The sequence below is a fragment of the Liolophura sinensis genome, chromosome 11, assembly GCF_032854445.1.
Source record: "Liolophura sinensis isolate JHLJ2023 chromosome 11, CUHK_Ljap_v2, whole genome shotgun sequence".
Lineage (NCBI taxonomy): Eukaryota > Metazoa > Mollusca > Polyplacophora > Chitonida > Chitonidae > Liolophura > Liolophura sinensis.
This window is the reverse complement of record NC_088305.1, coordinates 2875301-2902181: the sequence shown is the minus strand read 5'-3', so window position 1 is coordinate 2902181 and position 26881 is coordinate 2875301. Positions and strand designations below refer to the sequence as shown.

Below are 26881 nucleotides of genomic sequence, written 5' to 3'. Positions count from 1 at the left end.
TAGCGACATCATACGTGAATCCTGCTTGAGAGCACATGTGGTCCAGTCATTTATATTAACATGTTATGGGTAGTGGAAGTATATGGCTGAAAGTTACACTTGTTATATATTACAATTTTTCGATTTTATGACCTACACTTCGCTTCAGTGCATGTTTGGATATATATAAGCCGCAACCTTGCCATATAACAGGAAAAGATAGAACTGAAAAAGAAATAGCCTTACAAATGTGCCAGCAGCTGTCAATCATAGCTATAGTCAGTATCGCTACTCGAGGTTTCGCTACTCGAGGTTTCTTGCACTGGGGCCGATTCCTCGTCTTACCATACAAGGTCCTTTAACAAACAACGCGTACAAGAGACCAGCGCTCAAGGAGTCTTTGTTTAAGAATTTATTTTTTATTCTGAATGGTGCTTCGAGAATATTTTACTCGTGCGACAGTGGCCAGCATTATGGTGGGAGGAAACGAGGCAGAGCTCACGACATGCCCAAGCGTTACTGGCAAATACTACTGGAGAGGAAGCCACCTTGAGCTGGACTTGAACTCATCACGGTCACACTGGTAAGAGGAATGTTTTGTCTTTTCTGAACTTCCAAACTGTTGAACATGTCACAGCTCGGCTAAAAAGTGTGTTGAATCTTCCTCAGAAACATTTCACCTTTATGGTGGTTGTTGCATATATGGCTGGAAGAATCCGCCAAACCTATAGCACAAGGGCGATTGACTTTTCTCCGAACCATATCCATATAAGGTTGCATATATCACGTGTCGAGGTGTAACGATGACAGCAGTTTTTTAGTACTCATACTTGAAGTAGTTAATAGCGAAGTTCACTACAGATCATTTGGAAGAGCTGGATTTCGGATGTGAAAATGAGTTCAAATGTTGGAAAAATTTGTTAACCTAAAAGTGAACATAAAGTCTGCTACTATATATACATAGAAAAAAATGATACAGGACACAATTATCACAGAAAAATATGTAAAAAATTCTATAAAGTTTTGAAAGCCTAGAATATGAAGTTCAGCAGTGGAGATATGGCACTGACGGAAAATTCACAGCGTGTAGCCATGTTGAAAGGCCCTTATGAACTTGGCCAATCACTCTGGAATACTACTTTATTAATTAATTCAGCTATATTGGCTGACTTTATGTTCACTTTAACATATGAGTAATGGTGGGTTCGATGTCTTTATGACAATTTAATTAACCGCACTACTTAGGGCCATGAACGCTAACAAGGAATTGCCTCAGGTTAAAAAACTAGATAAAGAAATTCAAAGGGACATAAAACCCCAGAACAAAAAGTACTGTTCACATGGTTACTCTGCCGTCATATAAGTGAAATATTCTTGAGCACTGTCTAAAACTTCAATAAAATATATGAATCAAATGTTGTGAGCTGTTTGTCTTTTAGGAGAACACATAAAACAGCTTGACCAACCAAAACCGAAGATTTTATCACGTATAGCCTTACCAGTAATGACGTGATAACGGGGCCATATATTATCCACACATAGACGCTGTTACCGCTCCAACAGCTGAAACAGACAAAATTAAGCAAATAGTCGTCAGCTAAATGATAAATATACCCATAAGATGTATTTGTTTATAAAAACTAAAATTAAGTAAGATGAGAGTTACCTATAGCAAAGTTACACGTATCAAGCACAAACGATCTAGAAGTAATACTATATAATGCCGCCACGTATGTGGAAAGGTCTGCCAGCAGCCTGTGGATGGTTGTGGGTTTCCCCAGGTCCTTTCACCATAATGCTGGCCGCCGTTGTATAAGGGAAATATTCTTGGATATTCTAAGGATAACAACAACAATGCCTTCTTTAAGAAATGGATTTCTAATGACCTTATTTTCAATATGCCAGATCCGAATTCAAAAATCTCGCGTGCATCGTCAATACGGTTTAACATTAAACTGTATTCAAGATACTTTGACCGACGGCAGAAAGGAAAGAAAACTTTAAAAAAAAACCCACCAATACGTGCGTCATATTGTACTGCATGTTGATCAATTAAATTCATCACTGCTTACATGATTATTTCTGCTGCTGTTACAAGACCTCGTGGTCCGATTATCTGCACTATACTTGTTTATCTATATACATATGTATATATGGATATATATTCATGTATGTACTTAGTTATATATTGTTTGTATATTTATATACTGATTGACTGACTCTGGAAGCTGGAGTGTCCGATGAGTAAAGCGCGCACCCAACTTTGCCAAGCATACCTGACCTAAAAGTGCAAAAAAAACCAACCAGAACTGGATTCGAACTCGCGATCTCAGTCATCAAATGTTACTTGCAGTGATTTATTTATTTATTTGATTGGTGTTTTACGCCGTACTCAAGAATATTTCACTTATACGACGGCGGTCAGCATTATGGTAGGAGGAAACCGGGCAGCGCCCGGGGGAAACCCACGACCATCCGCAGGTTGTTGGAAAATCTTCCCACGTAGGGCCGGAGAGGAAGCCAGCATGAGCTGGACTTGAACTCACAGCGACTGCATAATCAACTGAGCCACGGAGGCCCCCTAGTTGCAGTGAGAACAACGTCATAACAGTATATTATGAACAGTATATATTCTTTTGAGCAGCTTACAGCTTTCATTTACATTTAAAACTTCCTGGTCAGATGGAAATGAGCAAAAGAGTGCACATCTTAGGTAAGGCTGGTTCCGCCCCAAACCTATCATGCCGTGTGGAACAACGAGTCACTCCACACCCTTCATGCCGTGTAGAACAATGAGACTCTCTGTACCCATCGTGCCGTGTAGAACCATGGAGGCTCTCCATTCCCATCCTGCCGTGTAGAACAATGAGACTCTCTGTACCCATCGTGCCGTGTAGAACCATGGAGGCTCTCCATTCCCATCCTGCCGTGTAGAACAATGAGACTCTCTGTACCCATCGTGCCGTGTAGAACCATGGAGGCTCTCCATTCCCATCCTGCCGTGTAGAACAATGAGACTCTCTGTACCCATCGTGCCGTGTAGAACCATGGAGGCTCTCCATTCCCATCCTGCCGTGTAGAACAACGAGATTCTCCATACCCATCATGCCGTGTAGAACTATGGAGACTCCATACCCATTGTGCCGTGTACAAGCATATAGGCTCTCCATACTAATCGTGCCGTGTAGAACAACGACAGTCTCCATACCCACCGTGCCGTGTAAAAACAACGAGATTCTCCATACCCATCGTGCCGTGCAGAACAACGAGACCATCCATATCCATTGTGTCGTATAGAACAATGAGACTCTCCATACCCATCGTGCCGTGTAGAGCAACGATACTCTCCATACCCACTGTGCCGTGTAAAACAACGAGATTCTCCATATCGATCGTGCCGTGTAGAACAACGACAGTCTCCATATCCATTGTGTCGTATAGAATAATGAGACTCTCCATATCCATCGTGCCGTGTAGAACAACGACAGTCTAATTACCCATCGTTCCGTGTAGAACAACGATACTCTCCATACCCATCGTGCCGTGTAGAACAATGAGACTCCCCATACCCATCGTGCCGTGTAGAACCATACAGGCTCTCCATACCCATCGTGCCATGCAGAACAACGATACTCTCCATACCCATCGCGCCGTGTAGAACAATGAGACTCTCCATACCCACCGTGCCGTGTAGAACAATGAGACTCCCCATACCCATCGAGTCGTATAGAACAACGAGACTCTCCATACCCATCGTGCCGTGTAGAACAACAACACTCTCCATACCCATCGTGCCGTGTAGAACAACGAGACTCTCCATACTCATTGTGCCATGCAAAACAACGATACTCTCCATACCCATCGTGCCGTGTAGAACAACGGTACTCTCCATACCCACCGTGCCGTGTAGAACAACGGTACTCTCCATACCCATCGTGCTGTGTAGAACAACGAGACTCTCCATACCCGTCGTGCCATGCGGAAAAACGATACACTCCATACCCATCGTGCCGTGTAGAACAATGAGACTCCCCATACCCATCGTGCCGTATAGAACAACGAGACTCTCCATACCCATCGCGCCGTGTAGAACAACGATACTCTCCATACCCATCGTGCCGTGTAGAACAACGGTACTCTCCATACCCACCGTGCCGTGTAGAACAACGGTACTCTCCATACCCATCGTGCTGTGTAGAACAATGAGACTCCCCATACCCATCGCGCCGTGCAGAACCATACAGGCTCTCCATACCCATCGTGCCATGCAGAACAACGGAACTCTCCATACCCACCGTGCCGTGTAGAACAATGAGACTCCCCATATCCATCGTGCCATGCAGAACAACGGTACTCTCCATACCCATCGTGTTGTGTAGAACAACGAGACTCTCCATACCCATCGTGCCGTGTAGAACAACGAGACATGCGCTGGTCGATCCAGGTTGTGCAAACATTTCATAGCATCACGCTATAAACCGCATTACACAAATAGGCTTAAATTGATGTTTCGTCTTTCATACATTTGCAAAAAAAATCCTATTTGCCGATATCTGCATTATTTTAATCAGGCGTTATCCGGTCCAGGGACATCTTTAATTCTTCCATCGATACTATTTATTTGTTTGCACCATACGAGGAATTAACAGGTTCCTCGAGGATTGATAAATTCGGTATCATGCGATTAAGCAAATAAAACAGAATTAAAGAGAAAGAAAAAATGAAATGAACAATGAACAACAAAACGACAAAAATCAACACAGACACAGAGTGTTGTGAATGATAGAAACGATGCTGGGAGAGCAAAGCATGGTGTGATCCAGAACATCTGTGCGAGAAGAACTAGGACAGATTCGTCTTCATGAAAATGTCACATGGAAATATCACGTCAACACCTTTATTTCACAAAATGTTTGGTTTGGGAGTCCATCATTCGAATGATTTATGGAGAAAGAGAACAACACACTCGGACAATTCTTTCCTGAGAATTTCATATGTGTGTCTACTTGAGAGGTTAAGCCTATCTCCTTGCCACATAAAATGTGCCTCCTAGTTTTCGCTTCACCCCAGATACGATACTCTTTGATTTGTTTATGTCCATTTGATATGATTTTAGGGTGCCGCCTTCATTTTGACGATGAGTCCGACAATTTGTTTACAAATGTACGGTTATATACCTCTGATTACCCCGATACTTTGTTGCCCAGGTTGTATATGCCTTGCATTCCCGCGTACCTGAATTTTTGTCACGTGACACCACAAAACCACCAGTATATCGTTATAATAGAGTCGTGACTAAACCGGGTAGAGCTGGATTCGAACACGCGATCTCATCGGTCAAGATATCTTTCGGCCAGAAGTTATTTGTGTCCAAGTTAACTAATGTTGTACATGAATCATATCGGGAAAAATAATTTTGCGTCTTTCGACTTTGGTTCGAGGTTACAGTCTCAGTTTGTCTCTCCGCCTAACGACCGAGTAATTAAAGCTGTAGAACAATGAAGGCACGGTATGAAAATTCATGTGAAGGCGATTTAAATACTTCAACATCATAACATATTCTAGGGCAAGACTTAATTACCGATTTCTGAGATATGAGATATGAAATAATATTGATTGCTACTGATTTTACAGGAAAAAAAACAATAACAAGTTCAGAAAGTCAACAGTATTAGTGCAGCCTGGAACTTCGAACACATTCTTGGCTTGAAAGTCATTAATGTTTGTCCAATAACACCTGAGACCATATAGATTTTAATCGGGCTGTCGCGGACTGAAATGTCATCATACCTTTGATGGTTTGACAGACGAGTACCCAGAGTACAAGTGCGATGCTGGAAAAATCTGACCCCATACATCCTAATCTTCATTAGAAGCCAGCATCGTGGGGCCACTTTCACAAAACTTCGTAAATCAATTTTTCGTTACTGTCGCCTTATTGCTTCACATTTACGAGAAGTAACATGTTATGTAGTTACAAGCTTACAAGAAACACAACACCCCTTTTCTGTATCAAAGTGGCAGTGAAAATTATCTAACGGTTGGAAATCAAAGTCAAGCTACAATCGCTTTAATCTGGACATCGTTTGCAAGACTTTGTGGGAATGGGGGCCTTGGTAAAAATACGCAGTCGACGGCTCACTTATGCGATCTCACATGAAGTTCACTGGAAACATCTTACTTGCCAATAAATACGACGCATGTCCACACATTGGAAAGTTTGTCAATAACTTGCCAAAGTTTGGAGGTTAACTCTGGCCGCCTTCGTGTAGTTAAAATTGACAAGAATATGTGTATATACATGGCGCTAAATTTATTTATTTGATTTGTTTTACGCCGCACTCAAGAATATTTCGCTTATACGACAGCGGCCAGCATTATGGTGGGTGGAGTCCTGGGAAAACCACGACCCACGGCCGACTCCTCACAATATCCGTTGAAACAGACTTCGTATACCAGCCGTCAACCAGTAAGGGCGTTCCTGGTCAATAATTGCAGGGCCAATTTCCGAGCGCTGCCAGTGGGGCCTGCGGAATCTGCAAATTCCCTGCCAAAGGCTGAGTTTGACCTTGCACCTGCTGGGTTTGACCTTGTACTTGGTGATTGAAAGACCAACGCCCTAAACTACTCGGCCACTGCCATTTGACATGCTACTCGTTAGACTTTTGAACCCGTTGGTAGTTTCATGCGAGTTTTTGTATAAATCAAAAAAAACCCATTGGGTTTTTGTAATAAAACATTACTATTAAATTAATTAAATTAAATCAGACAAATAAATTAATCGTCTTTAAAACTGTATACTAGGAGATACGGTTCATGTAAGCGACATCCCTCATCTGAACGGGAAATCGTTTTCAAAATAATAGAACGTGTGTAGTTGACAACATACAAATCTCGTTCTAAAGCGTGACATCGTCTTACATGAATAATAATTTATCCTTACATGAATTTTAAGCCAATGTTTGAAACAGGAAGCTATGTAGTGATCTGACATTTACTCTGACATATACTCACTGGGTGTATTCGAATCCACGAAAGTGTGTAACACGAGTGTTCTCGTGTCAACTGATACGACTGTGTAAGTGCAAAAAAGAACACAGGGCGCTTTCAGTATCGTTCACGTTGCACCCCGTTCCAACCTTGGAGAAATAGGGAGTGAAAATCTTGTTCGCGAACAGTGATGTCGTGTTTCACTTTGCCATTCGGACCACGTTCTCTTGTGTAGCCATTCGAATACGCCCGTTGTTCGGTGTGGCCATCGCCTGTATCTCGGATTGCGCAATAAATAATGATTTCGCCTTACATGAATTTTAAGGTAGCATTTAAAACAGGTGGCTATGTAGAGTTGACATTTACAGAATGTAACAAATCGTGGGGTAAAGTGTGGTGTACTCACTGTTCGGTGTGACCATCGTCTGTAGCTCGGATTACGCAATAAATAACTATCAACAGGAAAGGGGCCCCTGAAATCAAGCGAGGAAAGCTTTTACAACGGTGTCATAGAAACTCTGTATGCATTCATGACAACAGGTTTGTTGTAACCAAACCTTCAGCCTAGACTGAACATCTGCCGCCCCACATCGTTAACACAACCAACATAACGTTGCTTATTAGAAAATCTCGACAGTGTGGTCTCGATAGTGACGAGGTATTTGGACAGATTTAATACGCCTTTTGTCCATCTAAATGACAATATCGAGTTTCTCAGCCTGGTTTATTGTTGATTAAGTCAGGTTTGAAGACGCTATCTTCACGCGATATAAGTTCAGAGCATCTGTACATAGGATTAAACTAAAGCGAGAAAGCTTTGGCTGGTCAGAAGCCGTGCCGTGCGTAATGCCGCACAGGCCTTTATAAGTAAGTCAGAAGTCCTATGTACAGAGGTTTGCACACTCCCTGCTGCCCTAAAGTAATGCTTCTGTCCTGACAATACATAATCTGGTTGTTTAAGTAACACGTTACCGTGCCGGTTCCATCATCCCACTTCTTACAGTGTTCTCTTGCTTTAATCACTATGTCAAACTTATAAATTAGTTGAGAATGTAAAAAAACTACAACATGGAGAGCAAAACCACAGCAGCGACAACAGTGTGACAGTTGGCAAATGGTCACATGCAGCAAGTTCGACCTCTTGTTAATTTACATCAGTTAGGGTTTTATTCCAATTGTTCATATACAAATGTTCTTTTAGGATCAAATTACAGACTTCCTGGTACTATCCGTTATCAAAGCAGAATTTGGTGATAAAAATTGTGATGTCAGTTGCTATTTATTAGACGTTGCCAGTCTATAATTATTCAAAATGCTATATAAACGTAATATAGGAGGACCAGATCCCGGGACCATGAAGCGATCTTAGACTTAAGTCAGGATTTCAGTCATTGCATTTGGTATGTTGCTTTCGGTTATTTTGGTTGAAATGTGTTTTTGAATAACTTAACCCAGTTGACAAGAAATATTCTGACCTTCTTACATAAGAAATAAGAAAAATGATTTGAAGTGATTATGTCAAAGACTGCGTCGTAGTCCGCGGTCCTGGTCTCGGGAGAATGCTTTGTCAATGTCTATCCTCTGACGTTTCAACAGGCTTTTGTACTTCTGCCACATAAAAATGAGGGTTTCGTTGGTTCCTCTTCAATTCGAGAACCGACAAATATCAAGCTCTCTTGTCTGTAAGCCCTCTGAAAAATGCCTTACCATCCTAGAGAGGTAAGGAGTGTGTGTGTGTGGTGGGGGAGGAGGAGGGCACATTTTGAGTGCCAGAATCGGGGAGAAAAACGCAATAGGCGGAACTGCCTCATTTGCCAACTATTACATTGAACTGGTTTTGCTTTCCAAGTAGTCGTCTTTTATATCATGCCAATCGCTCAGAAGGCAACGAACAGTGTACTGACTGTACGATTGACAGACTTAAGGTTAATCTCTCGTGGCATTGTTCACAAACTTCCGGAGTTAGGTTTCATTAGTCTTCGGTCATTATATTTTTCCTCGTAGAGCCTCGGCTGATGAATGACTAAAAGCTTTCAAATTGATTACTTCCATTCTTCTACCTGGGCCAATATTTATGTCTGGAAGAAAATGGACAGCACCCCAGAGAATGTTTAAGAAACGACTTGCGTTAGCCTAAATCTAAGTGAGAACGAACAAGATTCGCGGTAAGGGATATTTAGTGAGTGCAGAAGACGTGAATCCTAAAACACCCCCAGTAGTACAACATTATTACAAGGGATAATGAATGCTATTTTTACTGTATACTTCCTTTAATGTGTTTTTTTTTTCAACTTGTCTTTCGTGTTGTTTTCTAAATCCTGTGCCCTACAGCCACACTATCCGAAGTACTTCAAACAAATTACCGAACAATAAACCGCCTTCCAAGGAGAACTAAGAACAAAATGTCATTATAGCACTGTTGGTGTTAGTTGCCATTACTTACCCCAGCCGAGGATGCAACAGGCCATGAAGAGCTTGCCGGTGTGGAAGGCGGAGACAATCAGAGTGTGCAGGTAAAACCCTTCACAGAACATCCAGAAAAAATTACAGACGGCAAAGTAGTTACATATGCAGTGGAGGAACTGGCACCAAATCTGAAACAGGACGGGGAGAAAATATGATGATTCCAGAAATGCTCGTGGGCTGTCTTTGGTTTTAGACTGAGATGATCGCCAGTAGAGAGAGGGTAGGCAGGGCGCTATTACAGTGGCTAGAGATGAATTTTATCAGAACATCAGAGGACGCCATAGCCAACAGAACGGCTGGAGAGAACGCCATTAGGATGGCTGGTGGGAACACCTTTGGAGGGCAAGTTGCGAACGCCTAGGAAAACACCATTTTGTAAGTTAGCACTTGTGTTATAAAATATATGATGCTAGAAACGAAATAAATTAGAACGGTTCTGAACTGTTATACGACACCAGGACTTCGGCTAAAATAAAAGTCCATGATGATATATATACGCAACATATTAATGATTACATACGTCACCACAGTAAATGACATTGATGCAGCATTGCGACAACTTGAGAAGACCGGTATTTGGTAGTTTACAGCAGATGTTGAGGAAGCAAGCGGTTGAGGATATTTTAGCTACAACCCCATACCTATCATGAATTAGAGCCTCGGAAACTTGATAATTATTTTATCAGACAGCTAATACCACAAACGACTCTCTAGTTAATTAACACCATGTTACTACTTCATTTTAACGCTTACTCGGTGTTCGTTTCTGCTGATAATGATAATAACCTTAACTTAGCAACTGAGAGTTTTTCACTACAAACGAGACAAAAAAGGATAAACGTGTAAAACACTAGTATCTGTATAATCTAGATATTTTCAGAAAAAAGCGGTATTAAATATATCTGAGACATAATTCGTTCAACATGAAGTGTACCGGAGCACGCAAACAAAGATGAGGACCTCCTTTGCTGAGGCGGTTAGTGTGCTAGCGTGGTGCAATGGCCAAGAAGCCTCTCACCAATGTGATCTCTGTGAGTTCATGTCCAGCTCTTGCTGGCTTCTTCTCTGGCCATACGTTCGCCAGCAACCTGCGGATGGTCGTGGGTTTCCCCCCGGGTTCTGCCCGATTTCCTCCTACCATTATGCTGGCCGACATCGTGAAATATTCTTGAATACGGCGTGAAACACCAATGAAATAAGTAAATAAAACCAGACAAACGTTATTTGGTTTATATCAGTATCTTTGTTCTGTGAATCTACTCTGGTTATTCTTTGTAGTAAAGTCAATAACAGAGTACGACGCCTGATAGCTGGAGAAAGAAGAGTAGTTCGATGTTAGGAAGTCCTAAAAAAATATACCCTCGCTAAAAAGAAACTGGTGATGACACCAGATGCCGAGATGTGACTTCCTGTGACCTTGCATCGTTGCTATAAATGAACTTCAGTTTCCGATTATATCACTGACTGTTTTACTGCGTAAAGTCGGCTGAAAATGACAGCGTATAAAATGAATTATTGCATTTTGAACACGATAATATTCATTACATGCGTTTGTTTTTGGCGACCTATAACAACCCATTAAAGAAAAAAAGGGATACGTGTTTAAAAGAAGCTGGGCGTGAATTTAGGAATCAAAAGTTTGGCTTTAGAAACTATTCGATTAGTTAATGGCAAACTCGCACGGAAACCGGAAATAAATTTCGGAGGAGAGTTTTATTCAAAGCCAAAAAAGAAAGTTGCATCTGAGTTTGATGCACTTGTCTGGCTTCTAATCTCTTTAGTCTTCCCCCCAGGAATCGAAATTGTTTAATTGAGCGGCGAACTTACCGGATTAGTGATCAACACGTGACCGTTCGTGACAGCGACTAGGAAATACAGAATCCAACAGATGCCATTCAAGATAAACGAGACGAACAGGTGCTTGTGTAAGGCGTTCCGTTCACATCGCAGCTGCCTGCAGAGCAAAAAAAACAGACGCGGTTTTGTTGTGAATAAAAATATTCCCAGAACGTTCATCTAGTAAAAAAAGGAACTAAATTATTTATTATCAAATTTTAGCGCCAGCAGGGCAGATAGCGACCTGAGCGTCGTCACAAAGCATTTACACAATGCTATTCGAAAGACATAGCCCCGCAGGGTTAACGGAAATTTCTGGAAAAGAGGAGGGCTTCTTTCGTTAAACGACACAGTCTCGTATTTCGTTTCCAATTGGATTTAAACTAAAAATGAGGTTAATTCGCCGGAAACTAAATTTGTGACAGTTATTAAATGAGAAAAAGAACACGGTTCATGTAAGAGCTAGTCCGAGGTTTCAAAGGGAAACGGGCAGGCCGCTAAAATTAAGATGTGATAGAGATTTGCAAAAAGAAAAACTGTTTCAGTTTTTAAACCGAGTCGTAGTTTATTAGCAACCCCATTATTGCCTTTTGAGTTGACAGTGAGACAGATTGAACTGGGTTAACTCTCAAAATCCCTCAAGTCTTCACCGGGTGCATCAATACAATTTTTGAGCGGATATATAACGAGAACGAATTACTGAGTCCAAATTGTCTAGAAAATAATACATGTCCATTGTTTCTATTGTTACGAAAGAGAAAAACTGAGTTTTATGTTGTCCAGAAAATAATACATGTCCATTGTTTCTATTGTTACGAAAAACTGAGTTTTATGTTGTCCAGAAAATAATACAAGACATGTCCATTGTTTCTATTGTTACAAAAGAGAAAAACTGAGTTTTATGTTGTCCAGAAAATAATACAAGACATGTCCATTATTTCTATTGTTACGAAAGAGAAACACCGAGTTTCATGTTGTCCAGAAAAAAATACAAGACATTTCCATTGTTTCTATTGTTACAAAAGAGAAAAACTGAGTTTTATGTTGCCCAGAAAATAATACATGTCCATTGTTTCTATTGTTACGAAAGAGAAAAACTGAGTTTTATGTTGTCTAGAAAATAAGACATGTCCATTGTTTCTATTGTTACAAAAGAGAGAAAACTGAGTTTTATGTTGTCCAGAAAATAATACAAGACATGTCCATTATTTCTATTGTTACGAAAGAGAAACACCGAGTTTCATGTTGTCCAGAAAAAAATACAAGACATTTCCATTGTTTCTATTGTTACAAAAGAGAAAAACTGAGTTTTATGTTGCCCAGAAAATAATACATGTCCATTGTTTCTATTGTTACGAAAGAGAAAAACTGAGTTTTATGTTGTCTAGAAAATAAGACATGTCAATTGTTTCTATTGTTACGAAAGAGAAAAACTGAGTTTTATGTTGTCTAGAAAATAATACATGTCCATTGTTTCTATTGTTACAAAAAACTGAGTTTTATGTTGTCCAGAAAATAATACAAGTCATGTCCATTGTTTCTATTGTTACGTAAAAGAAAAATTGAGGTTTATATTGTCCAGGAAATAATACAAGACATGTCCATTGTTTCCACTGTTACGAGAAAGAAAAATTGAGTTTCATATTGTCTAGAAAACAATACAAGACATTTCTATTGTTTCATTTAACCTGTTACATATACATATAGTAATATGTAAACTCATTAAAACGCTTACCAACACAAACTTTTCCTTAATAGTGCGTTACTGCTATCTGACTTGTACCTTATATCACCGCTTCGCTGGCCTTATAGTCAGAACGTTCACTTCGTTCTAAGTGGATCAATCCCGGGTCGGGTCATACGAAAGACTTTAAAAACAGTAGTTTGACTCCTCTTCGTCATATGAAATGTTAAATTGTTAAGTACGACGTAAACCCCAAGCATACATATATACATATTGTACCTCCTGATGCACTGTGACGTCATCATGTATCGGTTTAGTGTGACTTATCATTACTTATACTCAAGTCACAGAGAGAGCAACGTTTGAGTGATACCGTACTAAAAGAATAAAGAAATTTACACCATAAGCCCATTATTAGGTTAGAGTTTCGAAAAGCCAACCTTTCACCAATTCCGAGACAACCACGAATTTTGTATAAGCACATGCAAAATATATACTCATACATTATGAAGGTGGGAACCACAACAACTGACAGTTGTAATTCCACATTAGGACAGTTTTGGATTAAAACATATTTTTTCATAAAGTGTTAAATTTTCCCACACTTTTAATTTAAGTTTATAATTGCTTCCGCCTTTCCCACTATCAATCGTTGGGTTTATATCACTGATAACATTACACATCTAACCTTTTAGTTTTAGACGGTAAACCGATAGATTACATCTGCTTAGTGCACGGTGGGTTGTATACTGACGACCACACAGACCGTGACCAGGTACTTTGACATCACGTCACGATTTTCCTTGATATTCTCCAGAAGGCAAAATTTTTGTCAATATTATTTAAAGTAACTTTACACTCGTCAGTAATGGCAGGCCATATTTCACCGGTTACGTGTGACTGTTGTCAGTTATCACGCTGCTGTCGCTGCTCTGTAAATTGACTGGAGGCTGTATTTCACCCGATTACGTGTGACCATTTACTTGTTACCGCGATGACGTCGCTGCACTGGTATATGACTGGAGGTTGTATTTCACCGATTACAAGTGACCATTTACTTGTTACCGCGATGACGTCGCTGCTCTGGTAAATTGACTGGAGGTTGTATTTCACCGATTACGTGTGACCATTTACTTGTTACCCCGATGACGTCGCTGCACTGGTATATGGCTGGAGGCTGTATTTCACCGATTACGTGTGACCATTTACTTGTTACCGCGATGGACGTCGCTGCACTGGTATATGACTGGAGGCTGTATTTCACCGATTACAAGTGACCATTTACTTGTTACCGCGATGACGTCGCTGCACTGGTATATGACTGGAGGCTGTACTTCACCGATTACGTGTGACCATTTACTTGTTACCGTGATGACGTCGCTGCACTGGTATATGACTGGAGGCTGTATTTCACCGATTACGTGTGACCATTTACTTGTTACCGCGATGACGTCGCTGCACTGGTATATGACTGGAGGTTGTATTTCACCGATTACGTGTGACCATTTACTTGTTTCCGCGATGACGTCGCTGCACTGGTATATGACTTGAGGTTGTATTTCACCGATTACGTGTGACCATTTACTTGTTACCGCGATGACGTCGCTGCACTGGTATATGACTGGAGGCTGTATTTCACCGATTACGTGTGACCATTTACTTGTTATCGCGATGACATCGCTGCACTGGTATATGACTGGAGGCTGTATTTCACCGATTACGTGTGACCATTTACTTGTTACCGCGATGACGTCGCTGCACTGGTATATGACTGGAGGCTGTATTTCACCGATTACGTGTGACCATTTACTTGTTACCGCAATGACGTCGTTGCTCTGGTAAATTGACTGGAGGTTGTATTTCACCGATTACGTGTGACCATTTACTTGTTACCGTGATGACGTCGCTGCACTGGTATATGACTGGAGGCTGTATTTCACCGATTACGTGTGACCATTTACTTGTTACCGTGATGACGTCGCTGCACTGGTAAATTGACTGGAGGCTGTATTTCACCGATTACGTATGACCATTTACTTGTTACCGCGATGATGTCGCTGCACTGGTATATGACTGGAGGCTGTATTTCACCGATTACGTGTGACCATTTACTTGTTACCGCGATGACGTCGCTGCACTGGTAAATTGACTTGAAGTTGTATTTCACCGATTACGTGTGACCATTTACTTGTTACCACGATGACGTCGCTGCACTGGTATATGACTTGAGGTTATATTTCACCGATTACGTGTGACCATTTACTTGTTACCGCGATGACGTGGCTGCACTGGTATATGACTGGAGGTTGTATTTCACCGATTACGTGTGACCATTTACTTGTTACCGCGATGACGTCGCTGCACTGGTATATTACTTGAGGTTGTATTTCACCGATTACGTGTGACCATTTACTTGTTACCGCGATGACGTCGCTGCACTGGTATATGACTGGAGGCTGTATTTCACCGATTACGTATGACCATTTACTTGTTACCGCGATGACGTCGCTGCACTGGTATATGACTGGAGGCTGTATTTCACCGATTACGTGTGACCATTTACTTGTTACCGCGATGACGTCGCTGCACTGGTATATGACTGGAGGCTGTATTTCACCGATTACGTGTGACCATTTACTTGTTACCACGATGACGTCGCTGCACTGGTATATGACTGGAGGCTGTATTTCACCGATTACGTGTGACCATTTACTTGTTACCGCGATGACGTCGCTGCACTGGTAAATTGACTTGAGGTTGTATTTCACCGATTACGTGTGATCATTTACTTGTTATCGCGATGACATCGCTGCACTGGTATATGACTGGAGGCTGTATTTCACCGATTACGTGTGACCATTTACTTGTTACCGCGATGACGTCGCTGCACTGGTATATGACTGGAGGCTGTATTTCACCGATTACGTGTGACCATTTACTTGTTACCGCAATGACGTCGCTGCTCTGGTAAATTGACTGGAGGTTGTATTTCACCGATTACGTGTGACCATTTACTTGTTACCGCGATGACGTCGCTGCACTGGTATATGACTGGAGGCTGTATTTCACCGATTACGTGTGACCATTTACTTGTTACCGTGATGACGTCGCTGCACTGGTAAATTGACTGGAGGCTGTATTTCACCGATTACGTATGACCATTTACTTGTTACCGCGATGATGTCGCTGCACTGGTATATGACTGGAGGCTGTATTTCACCGATTACGTGTGACCATTTACTTGTTACCGCGATGACGTCGCTGCACTGGTAAATTGACTTGAAGTTGTATTTCACCGATTACGTGTGACCATTTACTTGTTACCACGATGACGTCGCTGCACTGGTATATGACTTGAGGTTGTATTTCACCGATTACGTGTCACCATTTACTTGTTACCGCGATGACGTGGCTGCACTGGTATATGACTGGAGGTTGTATTTTACCGATTACAAGTGACCATTTACTTGTTACCGCGATGACGTCGCTGCACTGGTATATTACTTGAGGTTGTATTTCACCGATTACGTGTGACCATTTACTTGTTACCGCGATGACGTGGCTGCACTGGTATATGACTGGAGGCTGTATTTCACCGATTACGTGTGACCATTTACTTGTTACCGCGATGACGTCGCTGCACTGGTATATGACTGGAGGCTGTATTTCACCGATTACGTGTGACCATTTACTTGTTACCGCGATGACGTCGCCGCACTGGTATATGACTGGAGGCTGTATTTCACCGATTACGTGTGACCATTTACTTGTTACCGCGATGATGTCGCTGCACTGGTATATGACTGGAGGCTGTACTTCACCGATTACGTGTGACCATTTACTGTTACCCCGATGATGTCGCCGCACTGGTATATGACTGGAGGTTGTATTTCACCGATTACGTGTGACCATTTACTTGTTACCGCGATGACGTCGCTGCACTGGTATATGACTGGAGGTTGTATTTCACCGATTACGTGTGACCATTTACTTGTTACCGCGATGACGTCGCTGCACTGGTATATGACTTGAGGTTGTATTTCACCGATTACGTGTGACCATTTACTTGTTACCTTGATAACGTCGCTGCACTGGTAAATTGACTGGAAGTTGTATTTCACCGATTACGTGTGACCATTTACTTGTTACCGCGATGACGTCGCTGCACTGGTATATACTGATTGATCGTAATGTACCTCCATGTATTATAAAGTTTCTCGAAGTATGGTTTAATACCCAAGAGTTCAGTATTAAATGGGGATCGTCCATATCGAGCCCTTTCCGTATCATAAACGGAGTTAGGCAAGGGGGGATTTTATCACCTACTCTGTTTAACCTATACCTCCATGAACTGGACGTTGCTCTGTCCGATAGTTGTGTTGGATGTAATGTTGGAGGTATATTTATCAATCACCTTATCTACGCCGATGATATATGTATAATCTGCCCGTCTGCAAAAGCAATGCAAGCTCTCTTTAAAGTATGTGAAGAGTATGCTCTTTCCCATGACATAATTTTTAATACCCGTAAGACTGTGTGTTTGGTTATTAAACCTAAAAAGTATAAAGATTTCAATCCCCCGCCTTTGTACCTTAATGAAAGATTGTTATCCTATGTCCAATCGTATACTTACCTTGGGCACATTATTACTGACAATTTGTCTGATGATGCGGACATTCTGTCTCAGAAAAGAAAGCTCTGTATTAGAGCCAACATGTTGATACGTAAGTTTAGTTCTTGTACTCAGCTTGTTAAAGTACAACTTTTTCGTAGTTTTTGTTGCAATATATACTGTTGTCAGCTTTGGTGTACTTTTCTGAAAAAGGTTATAAGCTCATTACGGGTCACTTACAATAATGCATTTAGATGGTTAATGTGTTTCAGGCGCGATTGTAGTGCCAGTTTTATGTTCTGCATTAATGGTGTACCTTCCTTTGGTGAATTACTGCGCAGGTCAGTGTATTGTTTCAGACGGAGACTTATGTTTACTGACAATTCCATCGTAATAAAACTCCTAAATAGTGACGCCAGTATAACATCTCGGCTTCAGGAGAGGTGGTCAGTTTTACTATACTGATGTGAAGTCGGTATATGTCGCCAATGTTATGTGTATATAATTAATTTTTTTTTTTTTTTTTGTGTGTGTGTGTGTTTATCTTTTTTTTATATGGACAATTCAGTCTGAAATAAAGCTCTATCTATCTATCTATCTATCTATATTACTTGAGGTTGTATTTCACCGATTACGTGTGACCATTTACTTGTTACCGCGATGACGTCGCTGCACTGGTATATGACTGGAGGCTGTATTTCACCGATTGCGTGTGACCATTTACTTGTTACCGCGATGACGTCGCTGCACTGGTATATGACTTGAGGTTGTATTTCACCGATTACGTGTGACCATTTACTTGTTACCGTAATGACGTCGCTGCACTGGTAAATTGACTGGAAGTTGTATTTCACCGATTACGTGTGACCATTTACTTGTTACCGCGATGATGTCGCTGCACTGGTATATGACTAGAGGTTGTATTTCGTCGCTGCTCCCGTTTCATTCACTGTGCTGTAAGTCTTTTATTATACGTCAGCTATTTCAGGACCAATATCAACATGGTGGTTCATAAATCGCCAATTTTAGTTACTTACTTTTCTCAGCTTTACACGTTTGATGTCATATACACTGGTTTGATGTCATATACACTGGTTTGATGTCATATGCACTGGTATGACATCATATACACTGGTATGAGTGAGTGAGTGAGTGGTGGGTAGGATCTCATGCGTTACTGGGAACCTGGTATAAATTGCGTATAGTAAGTCGTTGGAATGGATCACAGTTTGATGCCCGTGGATGTAAGGGCAGATTACAAACATCACAACCTCATGAGATCAAGATCCGTGCTGTCAGTAACATTGCCAAACCACTTGATGGTTTTCTTAGAAGTTCACTAAATAATCCATTTTCATATGATCAACTTTTGACTAAAGCATTTGACCGTGTTTTTTTGCCAGATGTATAATGTTATATACGTACCTGAAGGAGCACATGATGGCTGTGGCTGCAAGTAGCATAACAATGGACAAGGCGTACCCTCCAACAAAAGCATGAATCGGTCCGTAGTCAGGTTCGTACTGCAACCCGAACACGGAAATCCAGTTAAACCGGTTAGGATAGTTCGTATACACTCAAAAACTTAAACACACTCAAAAACCTGGACAACACTCCAAAACCTAAAAACACTAAAAAAAACCTACATCCCGCAGATACACTGTCACAAAGAAAGCTAAAAACCAACACATTTACACCCAGAAGATACAATGTTATAAGGAAAGCTAAAAAAGGAACACATTTCACCCAATAGATGCAATTTTACAAGGAAAGCTAAAAGATCAACACATCTACACTATGCAGATACAATATTACAAGCAAAGCTCAAAAAGCAACACATTTACATCTAACAGATACAATGTTTAAAGGAAAGCTAAAAAAACACATTTACTCCCAGCAAATTCAATGCGACAAGCTCATAAAGGAACACACTTACGTACTATATACTCTTAATGCCTTGAAGTAAAACATCTTGCATTTCGTTGTGACTAACAGCTCTCTGGGAGAATGGCATGGTTGTTGTTCCTTTCTGAAGTGACCTTCATGTTTTTGACCTCGGGGGTCTAGTTTTCAAACGCACATGCGTCGCAGCTTACGCCTGCACACAGGTCATTTTTCTCGTTTCTTTAGTTAAACTGAACGCTAAATGCAACGTGAATTCGGGGCTGAAGCCGTACTCCGAAAATTGTTTTTCGATGGTATCTCCGAAGGTGAAGATCACTTTAGACACATCTGCCAAATGTATCGGATTTGAATATGAACGTTGATTTTCGAGCTTTAACGAGGGTTTAGTGCTTCTAAATGGTCTTAAGGATGTCCGTCTGTTTCATTACATTATAAATGTTTTCATTATCACATCAAAAACCATTCACTTATTCCTGATTTAAAACATGTTCGCGCCACGGCTGAAATATTGCCAACGTGACTTTAAGCCATAATCAATCAATTTTCATTCATTTATTCGAGTGTGTGAGTGAGTGTTTAGGGTTTAACGTTGTACTTAACAATTTTTCACTCATATGACGACGACATTCACTCGAACATGAAATCACAATAAAATATACCTTCCCGTAGGTTATCATTGTATCAAGCACACTCACCATGTGCGTCTCCTGGTTGATGCACTCTGAATAATTAGCCCATTCCGTTAAGGACTCCGGATCCACAAACCAGCTTCCGTTTTCCATGCATTCTTTGTGAGCAAATCCTACAAAACAGAAACTTAGCGGATAAATGGCATTCTGGGATATCCATGTTTTGGTGACTTGTGTTGCACTCCAACACTACATGATAAGCATGGGCTTCAGCGGTCTTGTATCACGAAACTTGCGAATGGATATACGATTATTTCCATAATTGTTTTGCAATTTCATAATTGACGGACTTTCGTAATGAGTATATCCTTCATATAGACTTATACTCATATAAACATTTAACTTTATACGTATATTTCCGATGATGACGAGGGGGGGGGGAGGAGGGGGCGTGGAAAGTGGAGCTTGGGGCTCCAGCACTTTAAAAGAAACGACAACACATAATACAGCTCGAGTAATTTCGGATAAAGGGTGGTAACAGACATAAACGGCCACAAACACTTTTGTCAGGTGCTTGGTAACTCTATAGAGCAACTTTTAAATTGGAATTCCTATTACGCTATGGGACGCGCTATGTTAGAGCTACCTTAAACACGATGTCGGGTCACTCGCACCTCAAAACAAAACAGGGTTCTGTCGACTGTTTCATGTTATATCTATCATGGGCCAATCACACTCGACGTACATTAGATACTTAGGCGGTAACGTCGAGCAAACTCTTAAACAATAGTTCATTCAATAACATTTCAAGACGTAGAGTTTTATAACATTTATTTTCTTACAATCATTCCGACCTATACATGTCGGTTCCGCCAGTGCAGAAGTACTGTATTGTGGACAGCCACAATGATGTTGGAATGACACAGGTCTTTCTAGGCAACTGAGTAAAATCGGTGTTCAAATCGTGAACCATACTATCTCAGTTGTGCTTTGATTGCAACTGTTCATATATCCAACGTGGCGATCTAATTCAATACGATGAATATACATCCCTTAGACCCAGGTTAAGCAGAATTAGGCGCAATCATGAAGCAGAGCACCACCAATTCTGGACGCCTTGTCCATATTTACTTACAAGAGAATTGTACTCATTGTATAAGCTGGAGTGAAGGGGCTTGGTGGAATAACCTTAACACTCTCGTTTTTGCAGTAATAACCTGTGACGTGGATTGAAATCGTCGCACAACACGCAGGATCTAACCAATGCTACAAGGCGAGATATGCACACGCTATTTGGAGTGTATTGCTGTCCAAGTAAGGATAATTTACAGTGTCAAAACTGAATCTATCCCTCTTGTCGTAACGTCTGCAAGAGAGGAAACCGTTTTGGTCTTTGTACAAATATAGGTCTAGATAAGATGTACTATCTGGAGAGTTTGAGGTTTTCTTTAAATCGAGCGAAAATGGGTAAATATCCTTGACAAACTTTGCTATACACTATATGGATTGTTTAACGATTAACAGATAACCAATATACCGTTTAGTGAATGAGAAAAATCGGACCTGGTGATGATTACTGTATTTAGTCCTATTCATACGAGAACAGGTATGGGTCGACAAAAAGGGGGCACAATTTGTATCCATCATAAAACCCTGTTGATATATGGATTCCCTTATTTCACACAAGATGCTGTTAATGAGAAATTCAAGTAACTCAATGAACATGGAAATGAATGTATCCCTTGTATGTAGTGGAACTGAGCAAGGCTGTATTGCCCTGACGTTAATATAGCGGTGACCGGCTTTATTAAACACTGAAACAATTAGTGACGTAATTCTATGTATTAAATCCGTATGAAAATGGTATTATAGCGAGCTGAGAACTCCCAAGTAGATATGTACTGATTCGGTATGTATATTAGACCCGCCTACTTCTTCAGTGAGGACATTTTACTTCTTCAGTGAGACATTTTACTTCTTCAGTGAGACATTTTACTTCTTCAGTGAGACATTTAGGGTTTTTAAGTATCCACATACAATTGACGCCTGAGTTGTTTGCTTTTGCACAACAGTACTTGTTCCGAAATGGTAAGAAAGGTGGATACAAGTTTGGTAGTACAGCGTCTCGATCCCGCAATAAAGCGGGATTTGTATGGGGATTTATGCATGTTTGGAATTCAGTAAAGCTGCAGTATGTCGGTGTGACGGAAAGTACGGATATTCTCCTCTGTTTGAGAAAGGGCTGATGTTTCTTAAATAATTCTTCCAGAGTATAGGTCGTTATGGAATATGTTCATGTTGCGCCGGCAGTTGTTGTGACATTAAGCTCCTCCACAACAACCTTGCAGTAATAATTCTTGCAGACAAATATGATATCATTATGGGGACTTGTCTGAAGAAACAATAAAGTTCACATGAGATACTTTTGAGACACATTTGTCGATTTGCCATAACATAGTCATAACAATCAGACACATTTGTCAAATTTCAAATTGCAGAGTCATTGGTAGTCTAATTTTAGACGAGTCATTGGTAGTCCAATTTTAGACGAGTCATTGGTAGTCCCAATTTTAGACAAGTCATTGGAAGTCCAATTTTAGACGAGTCATTGGTAGTCCAATTTCAGACGACCTTTTTGTATTCTGCTTCAAATTACTTTGGGTTGTAATGAAGATTAAAATTTGAACTTCATCCCAAAGCGTTGCTCAAAAGGTCCCTGTGGCGGTGCAGCGGAGAGGGGCGTAATTTTACACAGCTCGTAATCGGTTTGTGCATTGGTAAAATGTTGAGCTATCACGCCATTAGGAAATATCAGAATATCTGGGGTCAGTCTGATAGGGGTCTTAGCTTTGACTTCAAGTAATTTGCCAGAATAAGACTGTGAGTATAGACAGCTAATTGAGATAATACCATCACTTTCCCTGGGGGACATCGGATCTTTAGCACGGTCGGAGATTAGGCTTTGGCGATCACGGGCTAATGCGGAGTTTAGACTTATACGGCTGACGCGCCGTGGAAGAATCGTAGGGTTAAATTTAATTAACGGAAGAGGTTGGGGAACGCTATACATAGGTATCTTCACTGGTACAAATAAAAACCAGACAACGCGTAGATATAACAGTGTAACAAGGTTTGAATACATGATGTATATTTGTAGCTAAAACAGGCCCAAACAAAAGTTCGTGTCAGTGGAAAAGACCTCTGCATTGAAATTTACTTGCCGTTAAATTTCATGTATCATGTGCTATGAGTTAAAGCAGATGTAACCAGTTTCGTTCTAATCTCAACGAACGACCAGTCCATCTACATTTACATGGTTTTCTTCGCCACTATTTGGGCCAGCTTGTGCGATAATCTAAAGCGTTCATGGTTTTGTCCCCGTCTTCTGTAGACTTAAAAACGACAAATTTGCCATGTGTACAATATATATTGTTTGGACTCTTTACGCGTTCGGTTGTCGCATCAGTGTCTCTTCTTGATGGCGCATAGACAGTGATTTCTTACGAACAAGTAACATCGAGCACACGGAACATGTTTCCGGGACGGCATGCCCTTGAACGTCACCCATACTAGGAAAATCTGTCGAATACAACTTTTTATATAATTTTTCATTTTCCCCTTTTACGAATGATTTTCGAGCCTCCAGAACTCAAATTGAATGCTAAAAATGTCTGAAATGTCTTTAGTACACTGAAAAAACGGAATGTTTATCATTACACGTATCTCTGCATCAGATAATAAACGTGCTTACCAAATTAATGCCTTTCAGTAAATATCGGACTCGTACTTATACTATTTACAGCTTTAATTGATTCCAAAGTTTCAAAAAGCGATAATTTGATCCGTTTTATACATTTTAGGAAATTCATAAACTATTTTGAACGGTAGCACGTGCATACACTATAATAAATGATTACTTTTAACATGTTCAAGGTGTGTTTACTTTTAAAATACACTCGTATGTTTTCAAAAATATATTGATTTATTTTATGACTACATGCAGTATTTCATAAATACTCATAATTTATAGTACAAATGCAATAATTCATGTAGTAAATTGAATGAGTTATTGCTTAACGGATTGATTTAAAGTTTTCAATGTATATTATCAACATGATAATGGGTCTTATTATCAGTTGTTGGATAAACAGGTTTAAGTGTTTAAATATTAAATATGTTACAATTAAACATTAGCCCGTTTATTATTTGTTGCAAAGAGATGTTTAAATTGTTTTTTTTTTCAGTGTACGGCGTTAAACGTCAATCAAATTTTATTCCTCTCCAGCCGTAAGTGGGAAGGTCTGCTACCAACCTGCGGATGGTCGTGGGTTTCCCCCTCTGCTGTGCCCGGTTTCCACTCACCATAATGCTGGCCGCCGTCGTATAAGTGAAATATTCTTGAGTACGGTGTAAAACGCCAATCAAAAAAAAAATCAATCAAATTTTTAAAAAAATGTATTAAACAGAGATATGATTTTATGTGTATTCAGTTCTTTACTCAGCGATACACTTACAAGATCTAATTGACGGGTAAATCTTATTATTCAATACTATAAATTGACGCTAAGAAGTTTTTAGCACTCATTATTTGGTTATGGTTCATGCCTAACGTTGTAAATAGGGTCTACTGAAATGATGATTTTCAAGTGTTTAGCAAATTTACGTAATTAGGAAATTATAAGAGGTCTGTCATTTAGAGAAATGAAGCTAAACAAGCTTGTTAAGAGAGCACCTGCCACGGATGCCGAAATTACCTATTTTAAGCGTCATTTTGTTGGCCTCGCTGGCTCAGAGTCTCCTCTTTAACTGCCAGGCCCGTTTTTTTCAGTAAGGTCGATTATTCGATTCCATCTCATGCTGCTTCAGTTAAGTGTATAAGAGTGACAGAACCCGCCCTTAGCCGATTGAAAACCAGAGTCACACGCCAGGTACCTGGCAACTGTGCGAAGAAAGATGGATCAATAACTCTAGAGAGAAATGACTTCGAGAACTACATGGAAAATTGACGTTTAACAACAGTTTTAACACGGCGGGTTCAACAACTGCATGGATATGGAGAATTGTCATTCAACAACAGTTTAAGACAACAAGTTCAACAACAGGATGAAGAATTGGCGTTCAACATCAGTTTGAAGACAGCGGGTTCAACAACTGTATGGAGAATTGACTTTCAACAAATATAAATTAAAGGAGAGTTGATGCTCATTAACTGCATGAAGAGAGGATTCAACAACTGTACGAAGAATGAATGTTTCACAAACGTAAATTAAAGAAGAATCGGTGTATTGAATAGCTGTATGAACACAAAGGGATTCAGCAACTGCATAGTGAGTGGATGTTCCACAAATGTAAACTGACGAAAGAAGAATTATAGCTCAGTATGAAGACAGAGGGATTCGACAACAGTATTGATTTTTTTTTTGATTGGTGTTTTACGCCGTACTCAAGAATATTTCACTTATACGACGGCGGCCAGCATTATGGTGGGTGGAAACCGGGCAGAGCCCGGGAAAACCACGACCATCCGCAGGTAGCTGACAGACCTTCCCACATACGGCCGGAGAGAAAGACAGTATGAGCTGGACTTGAACTCACAGCGACCGCATTGGTGAGAGACTCCTGGGTCATTACGCTGCGCTAGCGTGCTAACCAACTGAGCCACGGAGGCCCCCACAACAGTATTGAGAACATATATTAAACAACAGTAAGGGAAATTGTGAGCTCAAGAATTGAGCTATAAGTCCTTTAATTACATTGTCCTGTGGTAATATGTTCGGTAACGAGAGATTGAATGGATAAAAACTTTACTTACTGGAGGTGTCAAAGACTGGATGTGGTGGACAGGGTATAGAGGCGACTTCTCCCGCTGGGGTCTCGGCCAGCATCCGCCCCAGCTGTCCAGAGTTCGGTTACAATGCGCATGATCTGAAACCACAGAATGAAAAGTGTCAGATTTAGTGTACGAAACAGTTATTTAGTATATTTAGTACATTCATTTTAGTGTTACTCACACCTCATGGTGTGTTTCATATTACAAACGTTGAAACATATATTTATTTATTATTTATTTATTTCACTAATACGACGGCCGCCACATTATGGTTTGACTAAACCAGGGGAAACTCACCACCATTCGCAGGTTGGTGGCAGACCTTCCCACTTCGGGAGAGAAAGTCAACACAAAGGCTGAAAAAGCCTTGTAATCTAAAAATCGTGTTAGAACTTGCGATCAGTCAATGCGCCGCGCAACGCCTTCAGTTGTTGGCACTCATATTGTTACAGCATGTAAACACGTATCACTTTAACACCTAGAAAATATTTGACATTTTAATATTTACGTTTTTATTTGATTTGATTTATTTATTTGGTCGATGTTTTCTGCCTTATTCAAGAATATTTCTCTTATCCAACGGCGGCGGTGGGTGGAAGCCGTACAGAGCCCGGGAGATACCGGCGACAATAAGCAGGTTGTTGCCATACCTATTAGCAGTTATGGGCTCTGGACGTACCTTAAGCAAGCTATGTCCCACAAACCTTCACCACATACCATACCCCGAACATTCTATAACACCATGTATATTAATAGATTTATTTGTTTACTTTGGTTTGTGTTTTACGCCGTACTCAAGAATATTTCACTTCTACGGCGGTGGCCAGCAATATGGTGGGAGGAAACCGTGCAAGGGAAACCCGCGACTATCCATAGGTTGCTGGAAGAGAAGAGGATGCCAGCATTAGCTAGACTTGAAGAAGGAATTTATATATTTGCATGAGAACCTG

General features: G+C 40.6%; 1 protein-coding gene across 1 annotated transcript in view; it reads right to left on the bottom strand.

Moving 5' to 3' along the window:
* The window catches only part of LOC135477763 (calcitonin gene-related peptide type 1 receptor-like), an 84207-nt gene that overhangs the window by 9271 nt on the left and 48055 nt on the right, over positions 1-26881 (bottom strand). Inside the window, exons 2-8 of the mRNA XM_064757965.1 lie at positions 25914-26026; positions 20168-20274; positions 18993-19090; positions 11263-11389; positions 9413-9563; positions 7376-7442; positions 1479-1542 (exon numbers count right to left, since the gene is read on the bottom strand). Coding sequence (XP_064614035.1) covers positions 1479-1542; positions 7376-7442; positions 9413-9563; positions 11263-11389; positions 18993-19090; positions 20168-20274; positions 25914-25986 — 687 coding nt within the window. The 5' untranslated portion in view covers positions 25987-26026. The remainder of the gene's footprint in view (positions 1-1478; positions 1543-7375; positions 7443-9412; positions 9564-11262; positions 11390-18992; positions 19091-20167; positions 20275-25913; positions 26027-26881) is intronic.